The 21,129-nt window shown below is 37.4% G+C and overlaps 1 protein-coding gene across 6 annotated transcripts in view; it reads right to left on the reverse strand.

The window, feature by feature from the left end:
* CABCOCO1 (ciliary associated calcium binding coiled-coil 1) overlaps positions 1–21,129 on the reverse strand; it is a 158,704-nt gene that overhangs the window by 105,937 nt on the left and 31,638 nt on the right. For all 6 annotated transcript variants that reach the window (XM_043476872.1, XM_043476874.1, XM_043476875.1 and 3 more), the window contains one exon: positions 3,106–3,244. In XM_043476872.1, the coding sequence (XP_043332807.1) occupies positions 3,106–3,244 (139 nt within the window). The remainder of the gene's footprint in view (positions 1–3,105; positions 3,245–21,129) is intronic.

Below are 21,129 nucleotides of genomic sequence, written 5' to 3' on the forward strand. Positions count from 1 at the left end.
GTCTCTACTACAAAGCCACAGTCATCAAGACAGTATGGTACTGGCACAAAGACAGAAATATAGATCAATGGAACAGAATAGGAAGCCCAGAGATAAACCCATGCACCTATGGACACCTTATCTTTGACAAAGGAGGCAAGAATATACAATGGAAAAAAGACAATCTCTTTAACAAGTGGTGGTGGGAAAGCTGGTCAACCACTTGCAAAAAGAATGAAACTAGAACACTTTCTAACACCATACACAAAAATAAACTCAAAATGGATTAAAGATCTAAACCTAAGACCAGAAACCACTAAACTCCTAGAGGAAAACATAGGCAAAACACTCTCAGACATAAACCACAGCAGGATCCTCTATGACCCACCTCCAAGAATATTGGAAATAAAAGCAAAAATAAACAAATGGGACCTAATTAAAATTAAAAGCTTCTGCACAACAAAGGAAACTATAAGCAAGGTGAAAAGACAGCCTTCAGAATGGGAGAAAATAATAGCAAATGAAGCAACGGACAAAGAATTAATCTCAAAAATATACAAGCAACTCCTGTAGCTCAATTCCAGAAAAATAAAAGAGCCATGGTTATATTTTTGACACATGAGTTAGTTTCATATTTAGAAAATTTCTTTGTAGCTTTAAAATGGTAACTATTATATGATTTAATTGCCATTAAACTAATATTTGTGGATCTATGTGACACTGTGAACAAGTATTGTAGAAAAGCACATTTCTCTTTACACAACGTCAGTATCAATTGCAGATATGCTACTTACCAACTGATATTTTATTTTATGTGACACAGACACTTAAAACATATAGTTTCTCTGAAATCACATCAAGATTTAATAGCATCAAAACTAGTTCTGGAACTTCCTTAGTGGAGTAGTGTATAAGAATCTACCTGCTAATGCAGGGGACATGGGTTCAATCCCTTGTCTGGGAAGATTCCACATGCCACATAGCAACTAAATCCATGCACTACTGAGCCTGCGCTCTAGAGCCCACAAGTTGCAACTACCAGGTTGCACGTTGCAACTACTGTATCCTGCATGCTCTAGGGCCTGTGAGCCACAACTACTGGGCCTGTGTGCTGCAACTACTGAAGCCTGTGCGCCCCAGATTCTGTGCTCCACAAGAGAAGCCACTGCAATGAGAAGTCTGTGCACTGTACCAATGAGTAGGCCCTGCTTGCTGCATAGCCCCCACTCACTGCAACTGGAGAAAGCCTGTGCGAAGCAATGAAGATCCAGTGCAGTCAAAAAGTAAGTAAATTAATTAAAAAACAAAAAGAAGAACTAGTTCTGATTTACTTTATTTGACTAAACTTCCAATTTTGGGGAGTGGGGTGGGGAGAGGTAAGACTTTTTACCTTTTACAAAAGTTTATTTTTTTTACTTTTTACAAAATTACTAGGTAATTTTGTATGTATGTATTTGTATGTATGAATGTAAATAAAATGAAAAGAAACAGGTTGATGAATATTCATCCAGAGAGATGAGATGAAGAAGAAAAGAGCTGCCATCTTTCACTATCTAGAAGGTGCTTGGGTTTTGCTGTTGTGATTAATTATCCATCCTTGTGCCCAAAATAAAACTCTTGGGCTGAGAGTTCAGCTGAAAAATGTGCAAGAGAGACCTAGAAGGCTCAAATAGAGAGAGAAAGGAAAGAATGGTCTAAACTCCCCTGCCCAGTGATTTCCAAACTCTGATGGGCAGAAGGATCTTGGGGAACAGGTTTTCCTTTTCCTTTTCTTTCCTTCTCCTGTTCCTATTTCCTTTCCAATTCTGTGTTTCCATTCCCTTCCCTCTCCCCACACAGGATCTTCCTTTAATCTGGTTGATAGGAAGACTACTGTGGCTCTCAGTGTGACACACATTAGGAGGTTGTGTTGTTACATTAAGAAATCATATTATTATACATCAAATGTTATTACATAAAAATACATCATACACCATTATTAATGCATGCCAGAAACCAGTATATAAACCTTATCATATTAAACACATTAATTTTTAAAAAAACTTCCAGACTACAACCAGGATCCTTGCCAAGCAAATCACGAGCATGTCTAGACTATCATGTAGCACCATTTATTTTAGAATTTTTAAACTTAAAGTTGAAAAGTACTGCAGTATATAGTAATGGAGGAACAAGGATATTCTGCAGAAACTTTTAGTTAGGCAAAAGAAAGTTTTTTTTTTTTACCAACTCTTGTTTAAATATTTGCTAACTTTAAAAATATCCCTTGAGAGAGATGCATGACTCTCACGTAGATCTTGTGACAGAGTATATAAAAAGACAGATTTCTTAGTTCAACAATGAAGAATCACTGTAATAAAAATACGTTTCCTCCAATCCTCATCATTTTCGAAGCAAAGAGAAAGACTTAATGAGTTTAAATGGTCAATACTACAAAATATTTCAGGGCACATAATAAATCTGAGGAAATACATAAATAAATCTCTTCAATTTCCAATACAAATCATTTAAATATATGTTTAAATGGAAAAAAATTTTACTCTATAAAATGTAAAATTTTAACGTCAAGATCAACTACCTAAGGAATCCATTGTAATCAAATCTGAATAATCTGAAAAAATCACTTTATTAATAAAAACAGTAGTAATTAGTGATTCAGAGAAAAAAATCTTAGACTAGAGTTACATATCTCAATGATATTATACTTATTAAACACAAAGTTTTTTTAAATTCACAAGGTTAACCAAAATGTTCAATGTCCTGGATCTATTGGATGGATGATTTGAGTATTATCTAATTACTGGTTGGGTTAATTACTGTATTGCTTCCCTGATAGTTCAGTTGGTAAAGAATTTGCCGGCAATACAGGAGACCTGGGTTCGATCCCTGGGTTGCAAAGTTCCCCCGGAGAAGGGAAAGGCTACCCACTGGAGAATTCCATGGACTGTGTGTAGTCCATGGGGTCGCAGAGAGTCAGACACGAAGAGAGACTTTCACTTCACTTCACTTAATTACTGTATAAATTTTGTAAATGTCTAACTTAGTTAAAAATGTAGTTTCTATTTAATAGACATTTTCTAGAAAACCTGAAATAAAAAACTAAATGCTACTGAATAAAGTCCATACCTGATTTTCAAGTAATCAACAATAGCATTGGCTTGTTTCACATCAAAGATATTCCATTTTTCATTTTTGTGTGATGGTCCTATTTCAGCCATAACTTCTCCAAGCCATTTTATGCTGTCTTCTAAGGACATATGCAGTGCTGAAAAAAAAGTCCAGAGAAGTCTTAAGCATTATTTTTATGGATGCTTTGGCAACAAATAACCAAAGATGTCCTTAATGTGTAAAAATTTTAGTACTCTTGAGGACAAATGGTAATACTACTGTTGTTTATGCTAATAATTACATTTTATGTAAAAGAACAGTAGGTGACAAACCCAACAATAGTAAACTACCATAAACACTATACAAATGTCTAAAGAGTTTGTTTCCATTTTAAGATGGGAAAAAAACCCTCAAAAAATTACTTTAGAATGGAAAAGAAAATCTTTTTATGATCTTAGATTTAAGAGTATAGATGGAAATGACCCAAAGGTTGGTTAGATTAGCTGGTAAGGAAGGCCTACATGGTAGACTTGGCTGTGGTAGACAGCAAAACTGAACCCAGAGCTGAAAATGTAAATGAACAGAATTGACTAATACTCATTTTTAGCTGATTGTTACCATGTGGGAATCTGGGCCTGAAGAGTTTCAATAGATGCCAGGAATATGGATTTTTATGTAAAATATCAAGACTTTTCATTTTTCTTTCCTAAGTTATAGACATATATATGCTGTTTCTCAAATGTATGCCTGATGGTGGTGGTGAGAGCCAGATGACAGTGCAAAAAGAGTGACACTGACACCACTTTGTCACCATTAACACCAAACAAGTCAATGATTGTGGTCAATTATTTCACTACTAAAAGCAAACAAACAACAAAGTAAAACTATTTCCTAAGGCATCCAGTTGAAAAAGAAGTAGTTAAGTGTCAAAAGCCTGAGACTTAAACTTTTACAATGTATATATTACAAATATTAACTTTCATCTTTTCATATTTTTACTTGTGGCAGGCAAATACAAAATACACATACATAGACAGTCCTGGCTCCCTGCATGCTGAGGATGAATCCAGGTAACTGGAGTGTCTCGGTTGTCCATTGCTGATAAGTGAAGGGTGTATGGACATGACACCAAAGAGCATGGAGCTGGAGATCTGAAAGGCTCTAGCACAAAGGAGGTTGGATTGATTGCTTGGGGAAGGCATTTGTCAGCTGGGGGCCTAGATGAGGGCCTAAGAGAGAAATGTGCTGAACAATGTGAACCTCACCTTCCCAAGCCCAACCAAACCATTAAAGTTTCCACATCTTGTTAATGGGGTGTATGGATTTTTCAGGGAGGTAGAAGGGGAGAGTGTTGGGAAGTTATGAGAATATAAGCTGATTGTTGGACCCAGTTATTTCTGGGTTACACAGCTACATTTCCTGGGATATAAGTGCTAGGTCCCCAAATTACTAATAAAATGACAGTAATTTAAAAATTTGGAAGACACTATAAATACCAACTTGTTTAGTCTAGCTTCTATGTGTAGGAATTAGAAAAGAAGCATAAAACTATATAACAATTAAAATCTAGTTTAACAAATGACAATTAGTCTAATTCTCATAGCCTCCTTACAGATACTGTATTATGTCTGTCAGAGATATAGAATTATTGCTAGATAACTAGGTTTTCCTACATCATTTTAAGTGGAGCTCAATTATTATTGAGTTATTTCTTTTTTCATGACAAACTTCTTTTGAAAATAGTGACAGCAATTTCAGAAATGAAAAATATGTTGGATAAAAGCACTTAAGAAATGAATGGATTACAATCTGAATCATTTTATTAATAAAATGGTATTAATTAGAGATGCAGAGAAAAAATTTAGATGACTGTAATTCTAGATGTAATTATACTTATCAAGCACAAAAATAAATTTATACAGCTATTTCCTTATGTTAAAATATAACTGACTCTTTAAAAATGTTTTTTATGTCTAATGTCTTTCAATAGGAAATGGCTTTAAAAATATGAAAGTTATCATTTTACTTATCTAACTGAAATGTTTGCTCTTTTAAAAATCACATTTAGTGATGTGATTAAAATATAAAAGATTAAACCAATTAAATAGTAAAAGCTGTTAGAAATAAAATTTATCCTTGAAAATTTAGGGTAATCAAAAAACACACTGTACTTATAATTAGTTGGAAGATTTAGACTGGTACCTCATAACTGCCATTTACTAGTGAGGTGATCTGAGTTTCATCTGCTTATTTGTAAATGAGAATATTACCAATTTTCAAACTAATAGTGCTGCTGTGAAGATCAAATAAGGAATGCATTGGAAACTTGGTAAACTGAAAAGATACACGTGTATTGTATGTCTATAGCGCTTTCTAGAATTCAACTCAAAACCAGGCACATTTGAAGTAGTCAGGAGGATGGGCTCTCACTTGCTGGAGTTCAGATGTGGCATCTCTGAATCTCATTTATTTTTACAATTTTTAAAATAAGGAGAATAATATTAATAGAACTATCTCATAAGATTGTGGATGAACTAAGTGACAGTATTTGGAAAGCAAATGGCACCGTGAGTGACACAAGTTAATTCTATGAAATATTTACTATTATTATTCCTATTTGGAAGAAAAACAATTCAACTTCATAGAACTAAGAAGTGTTCTATGATTATTTAATAAATTCATATTATATAGAGGAGAATTAATCTTGGCCCATTGACCTTGACAGAGGCCAAATATCCAGACTATCTAACAGTCTATATCCCATGCTTGGTCAGCTCCTGGAAAAATTAGACCTCAATATGTATATTAAGACTGTACAAATCTTATATTCCATAATCCTTTATTTTGATCTACTTTGACTCCAGGTGGGTTGTCTGGAGAATGTCTCATAGATAAAGCAGCAGAATCTGAGACAAGGGACAGATTAGAAGTGAGTCAGTAAAAAATGCAGTTTCCACACTAGAATTTTTAGTAACCATCGACCATGCTACAGTTAACAGCAGATTGTTCTTCAGTGCTTTTTCTATGAAGATGTTGCAGAATGGGATGCGAGTGCTCACTATGCACTCAGGACTCTCCCACCTTTTAGTTTAAGTATAAACATAATTTACCTATTTCCCTGGCTCACCTGGCTAAGATTACATTCTCTCCTGATGGTAGTTAGAACTTTTTCAGGTTGAAAGGTTTGAGGGGATTTTCTATCAGAAGGAAAAACTAGATCTCCTGCTTTTTTTTCTGGTTAGCCTTTACACATATACTTTCACTCTCTCATAGTTTATGAGTACTTGGATGGATCCTGTTCAAGTTTTAAAAATTCATTTTTGAACTGACATCAACAATATAAAGTTTCACATAAAAGAAATATTTGTGATGCAGTTATAAGTTATGGAAAAAGTTTAAAATGGAAATCTCTTGTCAAATTTGGAATGTGAGATTCATGAAATTTTTCTACTTTCCTTTACTGTTTCTAGTTTATAAATTCTTAGCTCACAGCCTGCAAAGCTTAAGACTGTTCATGTCATATACTTCTTTTTACAATTAAATTCATAAGTGGTACATTCACATGGTTCAAAAAATCTATGTCAAGGTGTACTGTGAGAAGACTTACTCTAATCCTGTTGTCCATATGTCTAGTTCCTATACCCTTTGCACATACAATTTGATTATTAGTTTTTTCTACATTATTTCAGCACTTCTTTGTATTATAACAAATGAAAACATATAAAGACTTATTCTTGTCTCTTTTTTAAACAAAAGAACACAACTCTGCGCCTTGCTTGACTCACTAACAACATATGATATCTAGAAAGCTTCCTCATTCTTTCCTTTTTAACAGCTGCATGGTATTACAATTTAGGGATAGGGTAATCCCTACAGGTAAATTTGTAATTTCAGAATAGTTTTAGGTTTACAGAAAAGTTGCAAGAATATCACAAGAGTTCCTATATAGCTTATACACAGTTTCCCCGATTGTTAATATTGCTATGGTGCATTTGGCACAACTAATGAGCAAATATTGATATATTATTATTCAAGTTCACTCTTTGGATTTCTTTAGTTTTTATTAAAGTCTTTTTTTCTGCCCCAGGATTCCCTTCAGAACATTTACTCATCTCATCTTCTTAGATTGCACAGTTTCTCAGACGTTCCTTGTTGTCAAAGGCTTTCACAGTTTCAAGAAGTACTGATCAGATATTTTGTAATGTGTACTTAAATTTGGCACAAATTTGATACTTCTGTCATGATTAGATAAGGAATAAAGGTTTTGGAGAGGAAGACTACAGAGCCATTCTCTTCACACTATATCAAGTGGTAAAGAATCTGTCTACAAATGCAGATGTAGGGGACATGGGTTTGATCCCTGGGTCAGGTAGATTCCTAGGAAGAGGAAATGGCAACCCACTCCAGTATTCTTGGCTGGAGAATCCCATGGACAGGGGAGTGAGGTGAGCTACCATCCATAGGGTTGCAAGGAACTGGACATGACTGAGTGACGGAGCATGCACACACCTTACTATGCATGCTTTTGCACCCACATCACATTGCTGTTTAACATGGCTCATCACTAATAACATTAGTCTTTGGACCTGCTGAGGTTGTATTTGTCAGGCTTCCCTATATAAAGTCACTATTTTCCCTCCTTTCCATGCTGTCCTCTTTGAAACGAGGTGTGCAGCACATTCTTCAGAAAAGGGAACAGGTGTTCATCTTCTTCAGGATGCAGTGATGTGCTTAGTTGCTCAGTCCTGTCTGTGACTTTGCGACCCCATGGACTGTAACCCGCCAGCTCCCCTGTCCATGGGGATTTTCCAGGCAAGAATACTGGAGTGGGTGGCCATGTCTTCCTCCAGGGGAAGTATCTATAAAAATTACTGGGACTTCCACATGGGAGATTTCTCTATTTTGCCCCAGTTAATTATTTGCTGTTGTTCAGTCACTAAGTCATGCCCAACTCTTTGCGACCCATGAACTGCAGTATGACAGGCTTCTCTGTCCTTCATTATCTTCTGGAGTTTGTTCAAACTCATGTCCATGGAGAAAGTGATGGCATTCAACCATCTCATCCTCTGTCATCCCCTTCTTTTCTTGCCCTCAACCTTTCCCAGCATCAGGGTTTTACCAATGAGTCAGCTCTTCCCATCAGGTGGACAAACTATTAGAGCTTCAGCATCAGTCCTTCCAATGAATATTCAGGACTGATTTCCTTTAGGATTGACTGGTTTGATCTCCTTGTTGCCCAAGGACTCTCAAGAGTCTTGTCTAGCACCAATTTTTCAGTGCTCAGCCTTCTTTATACTCTCTTGCATCCATACACGACTACTGGAAAAACCATAGCTTTAACTATACAGACCTTTTTTGGCAAAGTGATGTCTCTGCTTTTTAATACACTGTCTAGGTTTGTCATAGCTATTCCTCCAAGGAGCAAGCATCTTTTAATTTTGTGGCTGCAGCCACCATCTGCAGTGATTTTGCAGGCCAAGAAAATAAAATCTGACAGTTCTACATTTTCCCCATCTATTTGTCAAGAAGTGGTGGACAGGATGTCATGATCTTCACTTTCTGAATGCTGAGTTTTAAGCCAGGTTTTCACTCTCCCTTTTCACCTTCATCAAAAGGGTCTTTAGCCGCTCTTTGCTTTCTGCCATTAAAAGTGGTATCATCTGCATATCTGAGTTTGTTGATATCTCTCCCTGCAATCTTGATTCCACCTTGGGATTCATCCATCCTGGCATTTAGCATGATGTACTCTGCATCTCAGTTCAGTTCAGTCACTTGGTCGTGTCTGCCTCTTTGTGACCAAATGGACTACAGCACGCCATGCTTCCCTGTCCATCACCAACTCCCAGAGTTTACTCAAACTCATGCCCATCGAGTTGGTGATGCCATCCAGCCATCTCATCCTCTGTCGTCCCCTTCTCCTCCCGCCCCCAATCCCTCCCAGCATCAGGGTCTTTTCCAATGAGTCAACTCTTCTCATGAGGTGGCCAAAGTACTGGAGCTTCAGCTTCAGCATCAGTCGTTCCAATGAACACCCAGGACTTATCTCCTTCAAGATGGACTGGTTGGATCTCCTTGCAGTCCAAGGGACTCTCAAGAGTCTTCTCCAACACCATAGTTCAAAAGATTTTAGAGTCCCCCAAAATAAAGTCTCCCATTCTTTCCCCATCTATTTGCCAGGAAGTGATGGGACTGGATGCCATGATCTTAGTTTTCTGAATGTTGAGCTTTAAGCCAACTTTTTCACTCTCCTCTTGCACTTTCATCAAGAGGCTCTTTAGTTCTTCTTTGGTTTCTGCCATAAGGGTGGTGTCATCTGCATATCTGAGGTTATTGATATTTCTCCTGGCAATCTTGATTCCAGCTTGTGCTTTAATCAGCCTGGCATTTCACATGATGTACTCTGCATATAAGTTAAATAAGTAGGGTGCCAATATACAGCCTTGACATACTCCTTTCCCAATTTGGATCCAGTCTGTTGTTCCATGTCCAGTTCTAACTGTTGCTTCTTCCTGCATACAGATTTCTCAGGAGGCATGTCAGGTGTTCTGGTATTCCTATCTCTTTAAGAATTTTCCATAGTTTGTTGTGATCCACACAGTCAAAGCCTTCAGCATAGTCAATAAAGCAGAAATAGATGTTTTTCTGGAACTCTCTTGCTTTTTCAATGATCCAACGGATGTTGGCAATTTGATCTCTGGTTCCTCTGCCTTTTATAAATCCAGCTTGTACATTTGGAAGTTCTTGGTTCAGGTACTGTTGAACTCAGTGAGAAGGATTTCGAGCATAATCTTGCTGCTATGTGACATGAGTACAATTGTATGGTAGTTTGAACATTCTTTGGCATTGCCTTTCTTTGGGATTGGAATGAAAACTGACCTTTTCCAGTCCTGTGGCTCCTGCTTTTTCTAAATTTACTGGCATACTGAGTACAGCATGTTAACAGCATCATCTTTTAGGATTTCAAATAGTTCAGCTGGAACTCCATCACCTCCACTAGCTTTGTTTGTAGTAATGCTTCCTAAGACCCACTTGACTTCACACTACAGGATGTCTGGCTCTAGTGAGTCATTACACCATTGTGGTTGTCCAGGTCACTAAGAGCGTTTTTGTACAGTTCTGTGTATTCTTGCCACCTTTCTTAATCCCTTCTGCTTCTGCTAGGTCCTTGCCATTTTTGTCCTTTATTGTGCCTATCTTTGCATGAAAGATTCCCTTGGTATCTCCACTTTTCTTAAAGAGATCTCTAGTCTTTCCCATTCTGCTTTTTTCCTCTATTTCTTTGCATTGTTGACTTAAGAAGGCTTTCTTATCTCTCCTTGCTGTTCTCTGGAACTCTGCATTCAATTTGGAATATCGTTTCCTTTCTCCTTTGCCTTTTGCTTCTCTTGGTTTCTTAGATATTTGTAAGGACTCCTCAGACAACCACTTTGCCTTATTGCATTTCTTTTGGTTTTGCATTGCATTGGTTTTGGTCACCACCTCCGGTACAATGTTCATAGTTCTTCAGTGACTCTCTATCAGATCTAGTCCTTTGAATCTATTTGTCACTTCCACTGTATAATCATAAGGGATTGATTTAGGTCCTACCCAAATGGCCAAGTGGTTTTCTCTACTTTCTTCAATTTAAGTCTGAATTTTGCAATAAGGAGCTGATGATCTAGACACAGTCAGCTCCAGATCTTGTTTTTACTGACTGTATAGAAGTTTTCTATCTTAGGATACATAGAATGTGATCAGTCTGATTTCAATATTTACCATCTGGTGATGTCCATGCGTAGAGTTATCTCTTGTGTTGTTGGAAGAGAGTGTTTGCTGTGACCAGTGTGTTCTCTTGGCAAAACTGTTAGCTTTTGCCCTGATTCATTTTGTACTCCAAGGCCAAACTTGCCTATTACTCCAGGTAACTCCTGATTTGCTACTTTTGCATTCCAGTCCCCTGTGATGAAAAGGACACCTTTTTTTGTGTGTTAGATCTAGGAGGTCTTGTAGGTCTTCATAATTAACAGTTCAGCTTCTTTGGCATTACTGGTTGCAGCACAGATTTGGATTACTGTGATGCTGAATGGTTTGCCTTGGAAACGAACTGAGATCATCCTGTCATTTTTGAGATTGCACCCAAGTACTGTATTTTAAACTCTTTTGTTGACTATGAGGGCTATTCCATTCTTTCTAAGGAATTCTTGCCCACAGTAGTAGATATAAATAGTCATCTGAATTAAATTCACCCATCCCATCCATTTTCATTCACCATCGATTCCTAAAATATCCGTGTTGACTCTTGCCATCTCCTGTTTGACCACATCCAATTTACCTTGATTCATGGATTTAACATTCCAGTTTCCTATGCAATATTTTTCTTTACAGCACTGGATTTCACTTTTACCCCCAGATACAACCACTACTGGGCATCCTTTTGGCTATGGCCCATCCTCTTCATTCTTTCTGCAGCTATTTCTCTGCTCTCCCCCCATAGTATACTGGACACCTACCAACCTAGGAGGTTCATCTTTCAGTGTTATATATTTTTGCCTTTTCATACTGTACATAGGGTTTTCAAGGCAAGAATACTGAAGTGGTCTGTCACTCCCTTCTCCAGTGGACCATGTTTTGTCAGGCCCTAACTAGCTGGGACATGCCCTTCAGCTGCTCAAGGTAGCTGGATTACATGCATGGTGTCCTGGCTGTCCCACTGTTGGTCCTCCTTGAGTGTTTAAACCATCACTGGCCATCCAGTGTCAGTCAATGTGCAGTCAGGGGAGCAAGGCAAAGGCGACGCTGGAATGGCTGGTAAGTGGGTGGGAGGAAGGCTGGAGCCAATGTTGGAGGATGCCCAGGAGCAGAGGGCACCCCAGCATCATGGCTGCCACTGGCTGCTTGGAGCCAACCTGCTGCCCAGGAGCCACTGTCCACCATGGAGCTGATGCACCGCTCAGGAGCCGCTGTCCACCGGTGGAGCTGATGTGCCGCCTAGGAGCAGCTGTCTGCTGTGGAGTCAATCAGCCACCCAGGAGTGAACAGTACCCAGGCCTCTCCACTCCTGGTGGTCGTCTTGGGGCCAATCTGCCACCACCAGTGCTGCACTGGTAACTGGAGCACTGGTCACTACCATGCTCCTGTCTCCGTCTTTAGGGTGATCTTTGCGAAGCCACTTCCCAGGCCACCAACACCACTTCAGGTTGCCAAGGCGATGTTATCCCATGGCCATTTGCAGGTAGTTAAAGAGATGGTAGTTCTGATGCTGCTGCTGAAACTCCAATTTTTGGCCATCTCATGCGAAGAGTTGACTCACTGGAAAAGACCCTGATGCCAGGAGGGATTGTGGGCAGGAGGAGAAGGGGATGACAGAGGATGAGATGGCTGGATGGCATCACCGACTCGATGGACATGAGTTTGAGTAAACTCCAGGAGTTTGTGATGGACAGGGAGGCCTGGCGTGCTGTGATTCATGGGGTCATAAAGTGTTGGACACAACTTAGCGACTAAACTGAAAGAGATGGGAATAGCAGACCACCTGACCTGCCTCTTGAGAAACCTGTATGCAGGTCAGGAAGCAACAGTTAGAACTGGACACGGAACAACAGACTGGTTCCAAATAGGAAAAGGAGTACGTCAAGGCTGTATATTGTCACCCGGCTTATTTAACTTATGTGCAGAGTACATCATGAGAAACGCTGGGCTGGAAGAAGCACAAGCTGGTATCAAGATTGCTGGGAGAAGCACAAGCTGGTATCAAGATTGCTGGGAGAAATATCAATAACTTCAGATATGCAGATGACACCACCCTTATGGCAGAAAGTGAAGATGAGCTAAAGAGCCTCTTGATGAAAGTGCAAGAGGAGAGTGAAAAAGTTGGCTTAAAGCTTAACATTCAGAAAACTAAGATCACGGAATCTGGTCCCATCACTTCATGGCAAATAGATGGGAAGACAGTAGAAACAATGTCAGACTTTATTTTTTGGGGCTCCAAAATCACTGCAGATGGTGACTGCAGCCATGAAATTAAAAGACGCCTACTCCTTGGAAGGAAAGTTATGACGAACCTGGATAGCATACTTAAAAGCAGAGACATTACTTTGCCAATAAAGGTCCATCTGGTCAAGGCTATGGTTTTTCCAGTGGTCATGTATGGATGTGAGAGTTGGACTGTGAAGAAAGCTGAGCACCGAAGAATTGATGCTTTTGAACTGTGGTGTTGGAGAAGACTCTTGAGAGTCCCTTGGACTGCAAGGAGATCCCACAAGTCCATCCTAAAGGAGATCAGCCCTGGGTGTTCATTGGAAGGACTGATGCTGAAGCTGAAACTCCAGTACTTTGGCCACCTCATGCAAAGAGTTGACTCATTGGGAAAGACCCTGATGCTGGGAGGGATTGGGGGCAGGAGGAGAAGGGGACAACAGAGGATGAGATGGTTGGATGGCATCACCAACTAGATGGACATGGGTCTGAGTAAACTCTGGGAGTTGGTGATGGACAGGGAGGCCTGGCATGCTGCAATTCATGGGGTTGCAAAGAGTTGAACACGACTGAGTGACTGAACTGAATTATTTATTCAAGCATTAATTCATTTATTCAAATTATTTATTCAATCATTTTCATCAGTATGGATTCATGGAAGTTAATTTTATACTTTGTATTATAATTCAATACTATGCTATCTTGTTCAATTTGTTCTGTGGATATTGGGAGCTTTTTCAGTTGGCTTCTCTATTCTTTGTTCATACTCCCACCATTCTTATTTTTAGGCACTTTTTTCTGGCCACTACAAGATGCCCCACGCTCACCTTTTATGTTCCCTGCTCTAGGTCTACAATCAGCCATTTCTCTAAGGAGCTCTGGTTCCTTTCATCAGAGAATGAAATTATAAACCAAGGCTTGAGTCCTGGGTGGCAGGCTCACTGCTATTGGATATCATTGCTTTTTGGCCCTCTTTGTGAATAGAGTGAAGAAGTTTATGAGTATATGTTTACACTGAACTCTACAACTATTCATCTGTATATTTCTTATGTTAAACAAGAGTTCACACTGATATTATCAATTGATGTTTCTAATTTTTTGCTGTTTCAAACATTACTGCAACTAATGACTCTACATATATGTCAGGTTATGTGTGTGCCAGTGAATATGCAGGATAAATTCCCAAAAGTTGAATTGCTGGGAAGAGACAATACATTTGTCAAAGAGATAATACATCTGTAAATTTGATAGACAGCTGCTAACCTACATTCCACAATGGGGCTTTTACTTCCATTAGCAACACAAGAGAGTACTTGTTTTCTTACAGCTTTGACAGCTGAAAATGCTACCAAAGTTTTACAGTTTTCTCAATTTGATATATGACAAATAACATTTTTGTGTAGTTTTAATTAACATTTTTCTTATCTTTAAGACTGAGCTTTTCATTTATTTAAGAATCATTTGTATTTATTTAGTTATAACCTTGGTATACTCTTCTATTGCACTATTGGTCTTTTTCTTCTTGCTTTTATATGCTCTTTTTTTATATTATAGAACTTGTCTGTTGATGTCTGAGATGCAATGTTTTTTCCCCAGGTTCTAATTTTTATTTTGATTTTGGTATTTTTCCATTGCAGACTTTTATAAATGAAATTTATATCAAATGTATATCAAATTTTATCTTTATGGCTTCAGAATTTTGAAGTATAAAGATCTTCCCCATCCAAGGTTGTAAATAAATTAAACCATGTTTTTCTCTAATATTTTTAAGGCTTCACTTAATTTAAAATTAAGCGTTTGAGCCATTCGGAACGTATTCTGGTTTATATTAACAGACAGAGGTTTGAATCCAATTTCATTTTATTTTTTTCTTGATGGATACCCAGTTGTCCCAGTATTATTTCCTGAATAATTTATCTTTTCATCACAGATTTGAGTCATTTTATTGAATACTGAATTCTAAAGATTAGTTAAATTGCTGTTCCTTTGGTCTGTCTATCTAGTGATTCACCACTGTGTTCAAACACTTGAGGCTTTCTGTTAATAAACTACAGAATTACTACTACTAGTACTAATACTACTAAGATATGCTATAGTTTATTACATTTTTTGAAGATAGTTTTTCTGGCTATTCGTCCTGTTTATTTTCCATATTTTGTTAGAATCATCTTGCCTAGAAACTCACCCCTAGACAAAAATATTAACAAAATACTGTTGGCACTTTTATTGGAATATTAATGCTATAAATTAACTTGATAAGATTTAACATCTTTATGATGTTGAGTCTTTCAAAGAATGTTTTAAATTTTTCCAAATGTTAAAAACCTCCTGTGTGACTTTAAAAATGTTCTGCAGTTTTCTTTATATAGGGCTTGCACATTGCTTTTTTAAAGTTTATTCCTGCTTAGTCTTTTGTTGTTGTTAAAGCACATATTTTTCTTTCACTAGATCTTTTGTACATAAATATTGTATTTTTATACATAAATATTTATGTACATATATTTTTTATACATAAATATTTTTAACACTATCATACAGTGAAATTCACTTTTCCTTTTGGTGTACAGTTCTAGAAAGTTAAACGCTTGGATAGCCCATGTAACCACCACTACCATCAGGATACAGAAAAGGTACATCACCTCCAAAAACTCCCTCATGCTATCTTTTTATGCCCTCTCATTACCTCAACCTCCGGCAAACACTGATTTGTTCTCCACTGCTGTAGTTGTGACTTGTTGAGAATTTCCCATAGATGTAATCATACAGAATACAATCTTTTTTAAGACTTACTTCTTTAACTCAGTATGATGCTACTGAGACTCATTCAAATTGTTGTATCATGGCTCAACTACTTTCACTGCTGAGTAGTGTTCCATTATATGGATATAGCATAGTTTATTTACCTGTTCATCCATTGATAGACATTTGAATTTGTTTTTACTTTTGAGCACTTATGAACAGAGCTGCTAGACAAATTCATGCACAGGTTTTTGTATGACTATACGATTTTCTTTCTTAAGAGTAATGAATGTTTCTTTAGAAAGGGATGAATGGGATATAATTTTATAAGAAACTGCCAACTACTGTACAGAGTGGCTGTGCCATTTTGTATCTCCACAAACAAAGAACAAGAGTTCTAGATGCTCTGAATCCTTGTCAGCACTTGATACTGTCAGTATTTTTTATTTTACCCATTCTAACAGATGTGTAATGGCATTACAGTGGTTTTATTACATTTCCCTAATGACTAATGATGTTGAGCATCTTTTCAGGAGTTTATTTGCTATCCTTATATATCTTCTTTGGTGAAGCATCTGTTCAGATTCTTTGCCCATTTTTTTTTAAAAGGTAAATTTTATTTTGTAAAAGATTTGCAAGAAAAATTACAAAAATAGTATTGAGAATTCCTGCCAACCCTCCACACAGCTTCTCTCATTTTGGTACATTTATTACTACTAATAAACCAAATTTAAACAAACATTACAATGAACTAGAGTTAACCTGCATCAAGTGAAAAGTTTAGGCTGAAGTGCACTCTTTTCAATATAGACGAGCAGTTGTTTCAATACATTTATTGAAAAGGAGACTTGGTTCCACTGAATTACTTTTGCATAGTAATCAAAAAGTCAGATGACCATTTTTCTATTTCTGAATTCTGTCTTCTGTTTCACTGATACATGTGTTTATCCCTTCACTAATTCCACACTGACTTCATTACTATAACTATATAGTAATTCTTAAACTGGGTATTAAGCCTTTGCAACTTTACTCTTATTTTTCAAAAAAATTTTAGCTGTTTCAGGTCCTTGGCCTTTCCATACAAATTTTAAAATCAGTGAGTATGTCTAGAAAAAATCCTGCTGGCATTTGGATTGATACTGCATTAAATCTATATATCAATTTGGAAAGACATCTTTATCATGTGGAGACTTCTCATCCAAGAACACAGTATGTTTTTTCATTTGTTTAGGTTTTATTTTTATCATCATTTTATAGTTTTTAGCATGTAGACTGTGCATATTTTGTTAGATTTATACTTCTGTATCAATACTTCTATGATTTTTTGAGTTACTGTAAGTGAAGAAAGTAGGGAAAACCACTAGACCATTCAGGTATGACCTAAATCAACTCTCTTATGATTATTCAGTGGAAGTGACAAATAGATTTAAGGGACAAGATCTGACAGAGTGCCTGATGAACTATGGACGGAGGTTCCTAACATTGTACAGGAGACAGGGATTAAGACCATCCCCATTGAAAAGAAATGCAAAAAAGCAAAATGGCTGTCTGAGGAGGCCTTACAAATAGCTGTGAAAAGAATAGACACGAAAAGCAAAGGAGAAAAGGAAAAATATTCCCATCTGAATGCAGAGTTCCAAAGAATAGCAAGGAGAAATAAAAAAGCCTTCCTCAGCTATCAATGCAAAGAAATAGAGGAAAACAATAGAATGGGAAAGACTAGAGATCTCTTCAAGAAAATTAGAGATACCAAGGGAACATTTCATGCAAAGATGGGTTCGATAAAGGACAGAAATGGTATGGACCTAACAGAAGCAGAAGATATTAAGAACAGGTGGCAAGAATACACAGAAGAACTGTACAAAAAAGATCTTCACAACCCAGATAATCACGATAGTGTGATCACTCACCTAGAGCCAGACATCCTGGAATGTGAAGACAAGTGGGCCTTTGAAAGAATCGCTACGAACAAAGCTAGTGGAGGTGATGGAATTCCAGTTGAGCTTTTTCAAATCCTGAAAGATGATGCTGTGAAAGTGCTGCACTCAATATGCCAGCAAATTCGGAAAACTCAGCAGTGGCTGCAGGAATGGAAAAGGTCAGTTTTCATTCCAATCCCAAAGAAAGGCAATGCCAAAGAATGCTCAAACTACCACACAATTGCACTCATCTCACACGCTAGTAAAGTAATGCTCAAAATTCTCCAAGCCAGGCTTCAGCAACATGTGAACCGGGAACTTCCAGATGTTCAAGGTGGATTTAGAAAAGGCAGGAACCAGAGATCAAATTGCCAAGATCTGATGGATCATTGAAAAAGCAAGTGTTCCAGAAAAACATATATTTCTGCTTTAATGACTATGCCAAAGCCTTTGACTGTGTGGATCACAACAGACTGTGGAAAATTCTTAAAGAGATGGGAATACCAGACTTCTGACCTTTCTCTTGAGAAAGCTGTATGCAGGTCAGGAAGCAACAGTTAGAACTGGACATGGAACAACAGACTGGTTCCAAATAAGAAAAGGAGTAGGTCAAGGCTGTATATTGTTACCCTGCTTATTTAACTTATATGCAGAGTACATCATGAGAAACGCTGGGCTGGAAGAAGCACAAGCTGGTATCAAGATTGCCAGGAGAAATATCAATAACCTCAGATAAGCAGACAACACCACCCTTATGGCACAAAGTGAAGAGGAACTAAAGAGCCTCTTGAATGTGAAGGAGAAGAGTGAAAAAGTTGGCTTAAAGCTCAACATTCAGAAAACTAAGATCATGGCATCCAGTCCCATCACTTCATGGGAAATAGATGGGGAAACAGTGGAAACAGTGTCAGACTTTTTTTTGGGGGGGTGCTCCAAAATCACTGCAGATGGTGATTTTAGCCATGAAATTAAAAGACGCTTACTCCTTGGAAGGAAAGTTATGATGAACCTGGATAGCATATTTAAAAGCAGAGACATTACTTTGCCAACAAAGGTCCATCTGGTCAAGGCTATGGTTTTTCCAGTAGTCATGTATCGATGTGAGAGTTGGAAGGTGAAGAAAGCTGAGCACCGAAGAATTGATGCTTTTGAACTGTGGTGTTGGAGAAGACTCTTGAGAGTCCCTTGGACTGCAAGGAGATCCAACCAGTCCATCCTAAAGGAGATCAGTCATTCTTGTTCATTGGAAGGACTGATGCTGAAGCTGAAACTCCAGTACTTTGGCCACCTCATGCAAAAGAGTTGACTCATTGGAAAAGACCCTGATGCTGGGAGGGATTGGGGGCAGGAGGAGAAGGGGACAACAGAGGATGAGATGGTTGGATGGCATCACCGACTCAATGGGTTTGGGTAGACTCCAGGAATGGTGATGGACAGGGAGGCCTGGCATGCTGCGATTCATGGGGTCGCAAAGAGTTGGACACAACTGAGCAACTGAACTGAAGAGATATTGTTTCTTAAAAATTTGGTATCTAATATACATTGCTAGTATATTGAAATACAACTTGACTTTTGTGTTTTGACCTTCTTCATGCAACGTTGCTAAATTCATTAGTTCTAGGAAATTTTTTCATTCTGTGGAACTTGCTATATATAGAATCATTTCATTTGACAACAGGGACTGTATAATCCCCTCCTTTCCAGTCTGCCTGTGTTTTATTTCTTTTTCTCACTATACTGCACTTATTGCTAAGACTTCAATTCTTATGTTGAACAGGAGGTAAGACTAGACATTCTTACCTTGACCCTGATCTTACAAGGAAAGAATTTTACTTTTCTCCACTAAGTATGATGGTGGCTTTTCTGTAGATATCTTTTATAAGGTTGACAAAAACCACATCTTTTCTTAATTTTCTGACTTTAAAAACAATGAATGGATGTTGTACTTAGTCAAATGTTGTCTTTGCATCCATTTACATGATCATGTGCTCATTTCTTCTTTCAATTTTTTACATGAATCAGATTTTCAACACTGAACCATTCAGCATTGAATTTCTGGCATAAAGCCCAACTGGTCATCTATATTATTTTTTTATGAATTGCCTGATTAATTCTGACAATATTTTGTTGAGATGCTTTTGTGTTCATTAGGGACATTTCTCTATAATTTCTTCTCTTTTTAGTCCTACTTCCCCACCTTTCCTCAACTTTTTCTTCTTTTCCCTTTCCCCTCACTCCTTCTTCTTCTCTTTGTCAGGTTTTGGTATGAAGATAATTTTAGCCTCGCAAAATGAGTTACAAAGAGTTCTTTCCTCTGTTATTCCTGGAAGATGTCATATATAATTGGTGGTATTTTTTCATTAAATGTTTAACAAAATTTTCCAGTAGAAACATCTGGGCCTGAAGAATTTTTTCCAATAGTTCTTAGCAACAAATTCAATTTTTTCAGTAGTTATGGGACTATCAAGATATCTACTTCATCTTGGTGAATTTTATTAGTTTGAGGCTTTTGAAACCTGGTCAGTTACTTTTGTTTTCTAATGTACGTATAATTAACATTCTCTTATTATTCTGTTAATGTCTGCACAATCTTTAGTGATATCCTTTTTATACTTGATAATAATAACCTGTACCTTCCATCTTTTTTCTTAGTTTTACTTCATGTTTATCAACTTTTATCTTATCAAAGATCCAGATTTTTGTTTCATTGATTTTCTCTATTGGTTTTCCATTTTCAATTTCATTGACTTCTGTTTATTATTTCTTGCTTTTCTGCTGGATCCATGATCTATTCATTTACTTAAAAATCTTTTCTAATATCTGTTGAGACTTTCTCTTTGACTCATGGACTAGTAAGAATTGTGCTATTCAATATCCAAGTGTTTGGAGATTTCCCTTACATATTTCTGTTATTAATTATTTGTTTAATTCCATGATGGTCAGAAAACATATCTGTATGGTTTCAATTAAACTTAAGGTTGTTACATGACCCAGGATATGGTCCACCTTGATGACTGTGCCATACACACTTGAAAGCATGACTATTCTGTTGTTTTGGGGTATACTGTTCTGTAAATGGCAATTAGATCCAGACAGTTGATGTTTTTCTTTTGGTTTACCTTATTTGTGACCTAGTTAGCCTCTTGAATTTACAGGTCTACGTCTTCTGCTAAATTTGGGATGTTTTCAACTACTGCTTTTTCAAATGCTTGTTTAGCACTGTACTCTTTCTCCTGTCCTTCTGGGACTCCGAATGATATGTATATTAGAACTTCTGTTGTTCATAGGTCCTTGAGGTTTTGTTCATTTGTTTACCAATCTTTTTTTTTCCTCTGTATTGTGCAGGTTGGATAATTTCTATTGATCTTCCATCTTTAAGTTCACTGATTTTTCCTTTGTCTCCATTCTGTTATTGATTCTACTCAGTGAG

This window comes from Cervus canadensis, chromosome 8 (genome assembly GCF_019320065.1).
Source record: "Cervus canadensis isolate Bull #8, Minnesota chromosome 8, ASM1932006v1, whole genome shotgun sequence".
Lineage (NCBI taxonomy): Eukaryota > Metazoa > Chordata > Mammalia > Artiodactyla > Cervidae > Cervus > Cervus canadensis.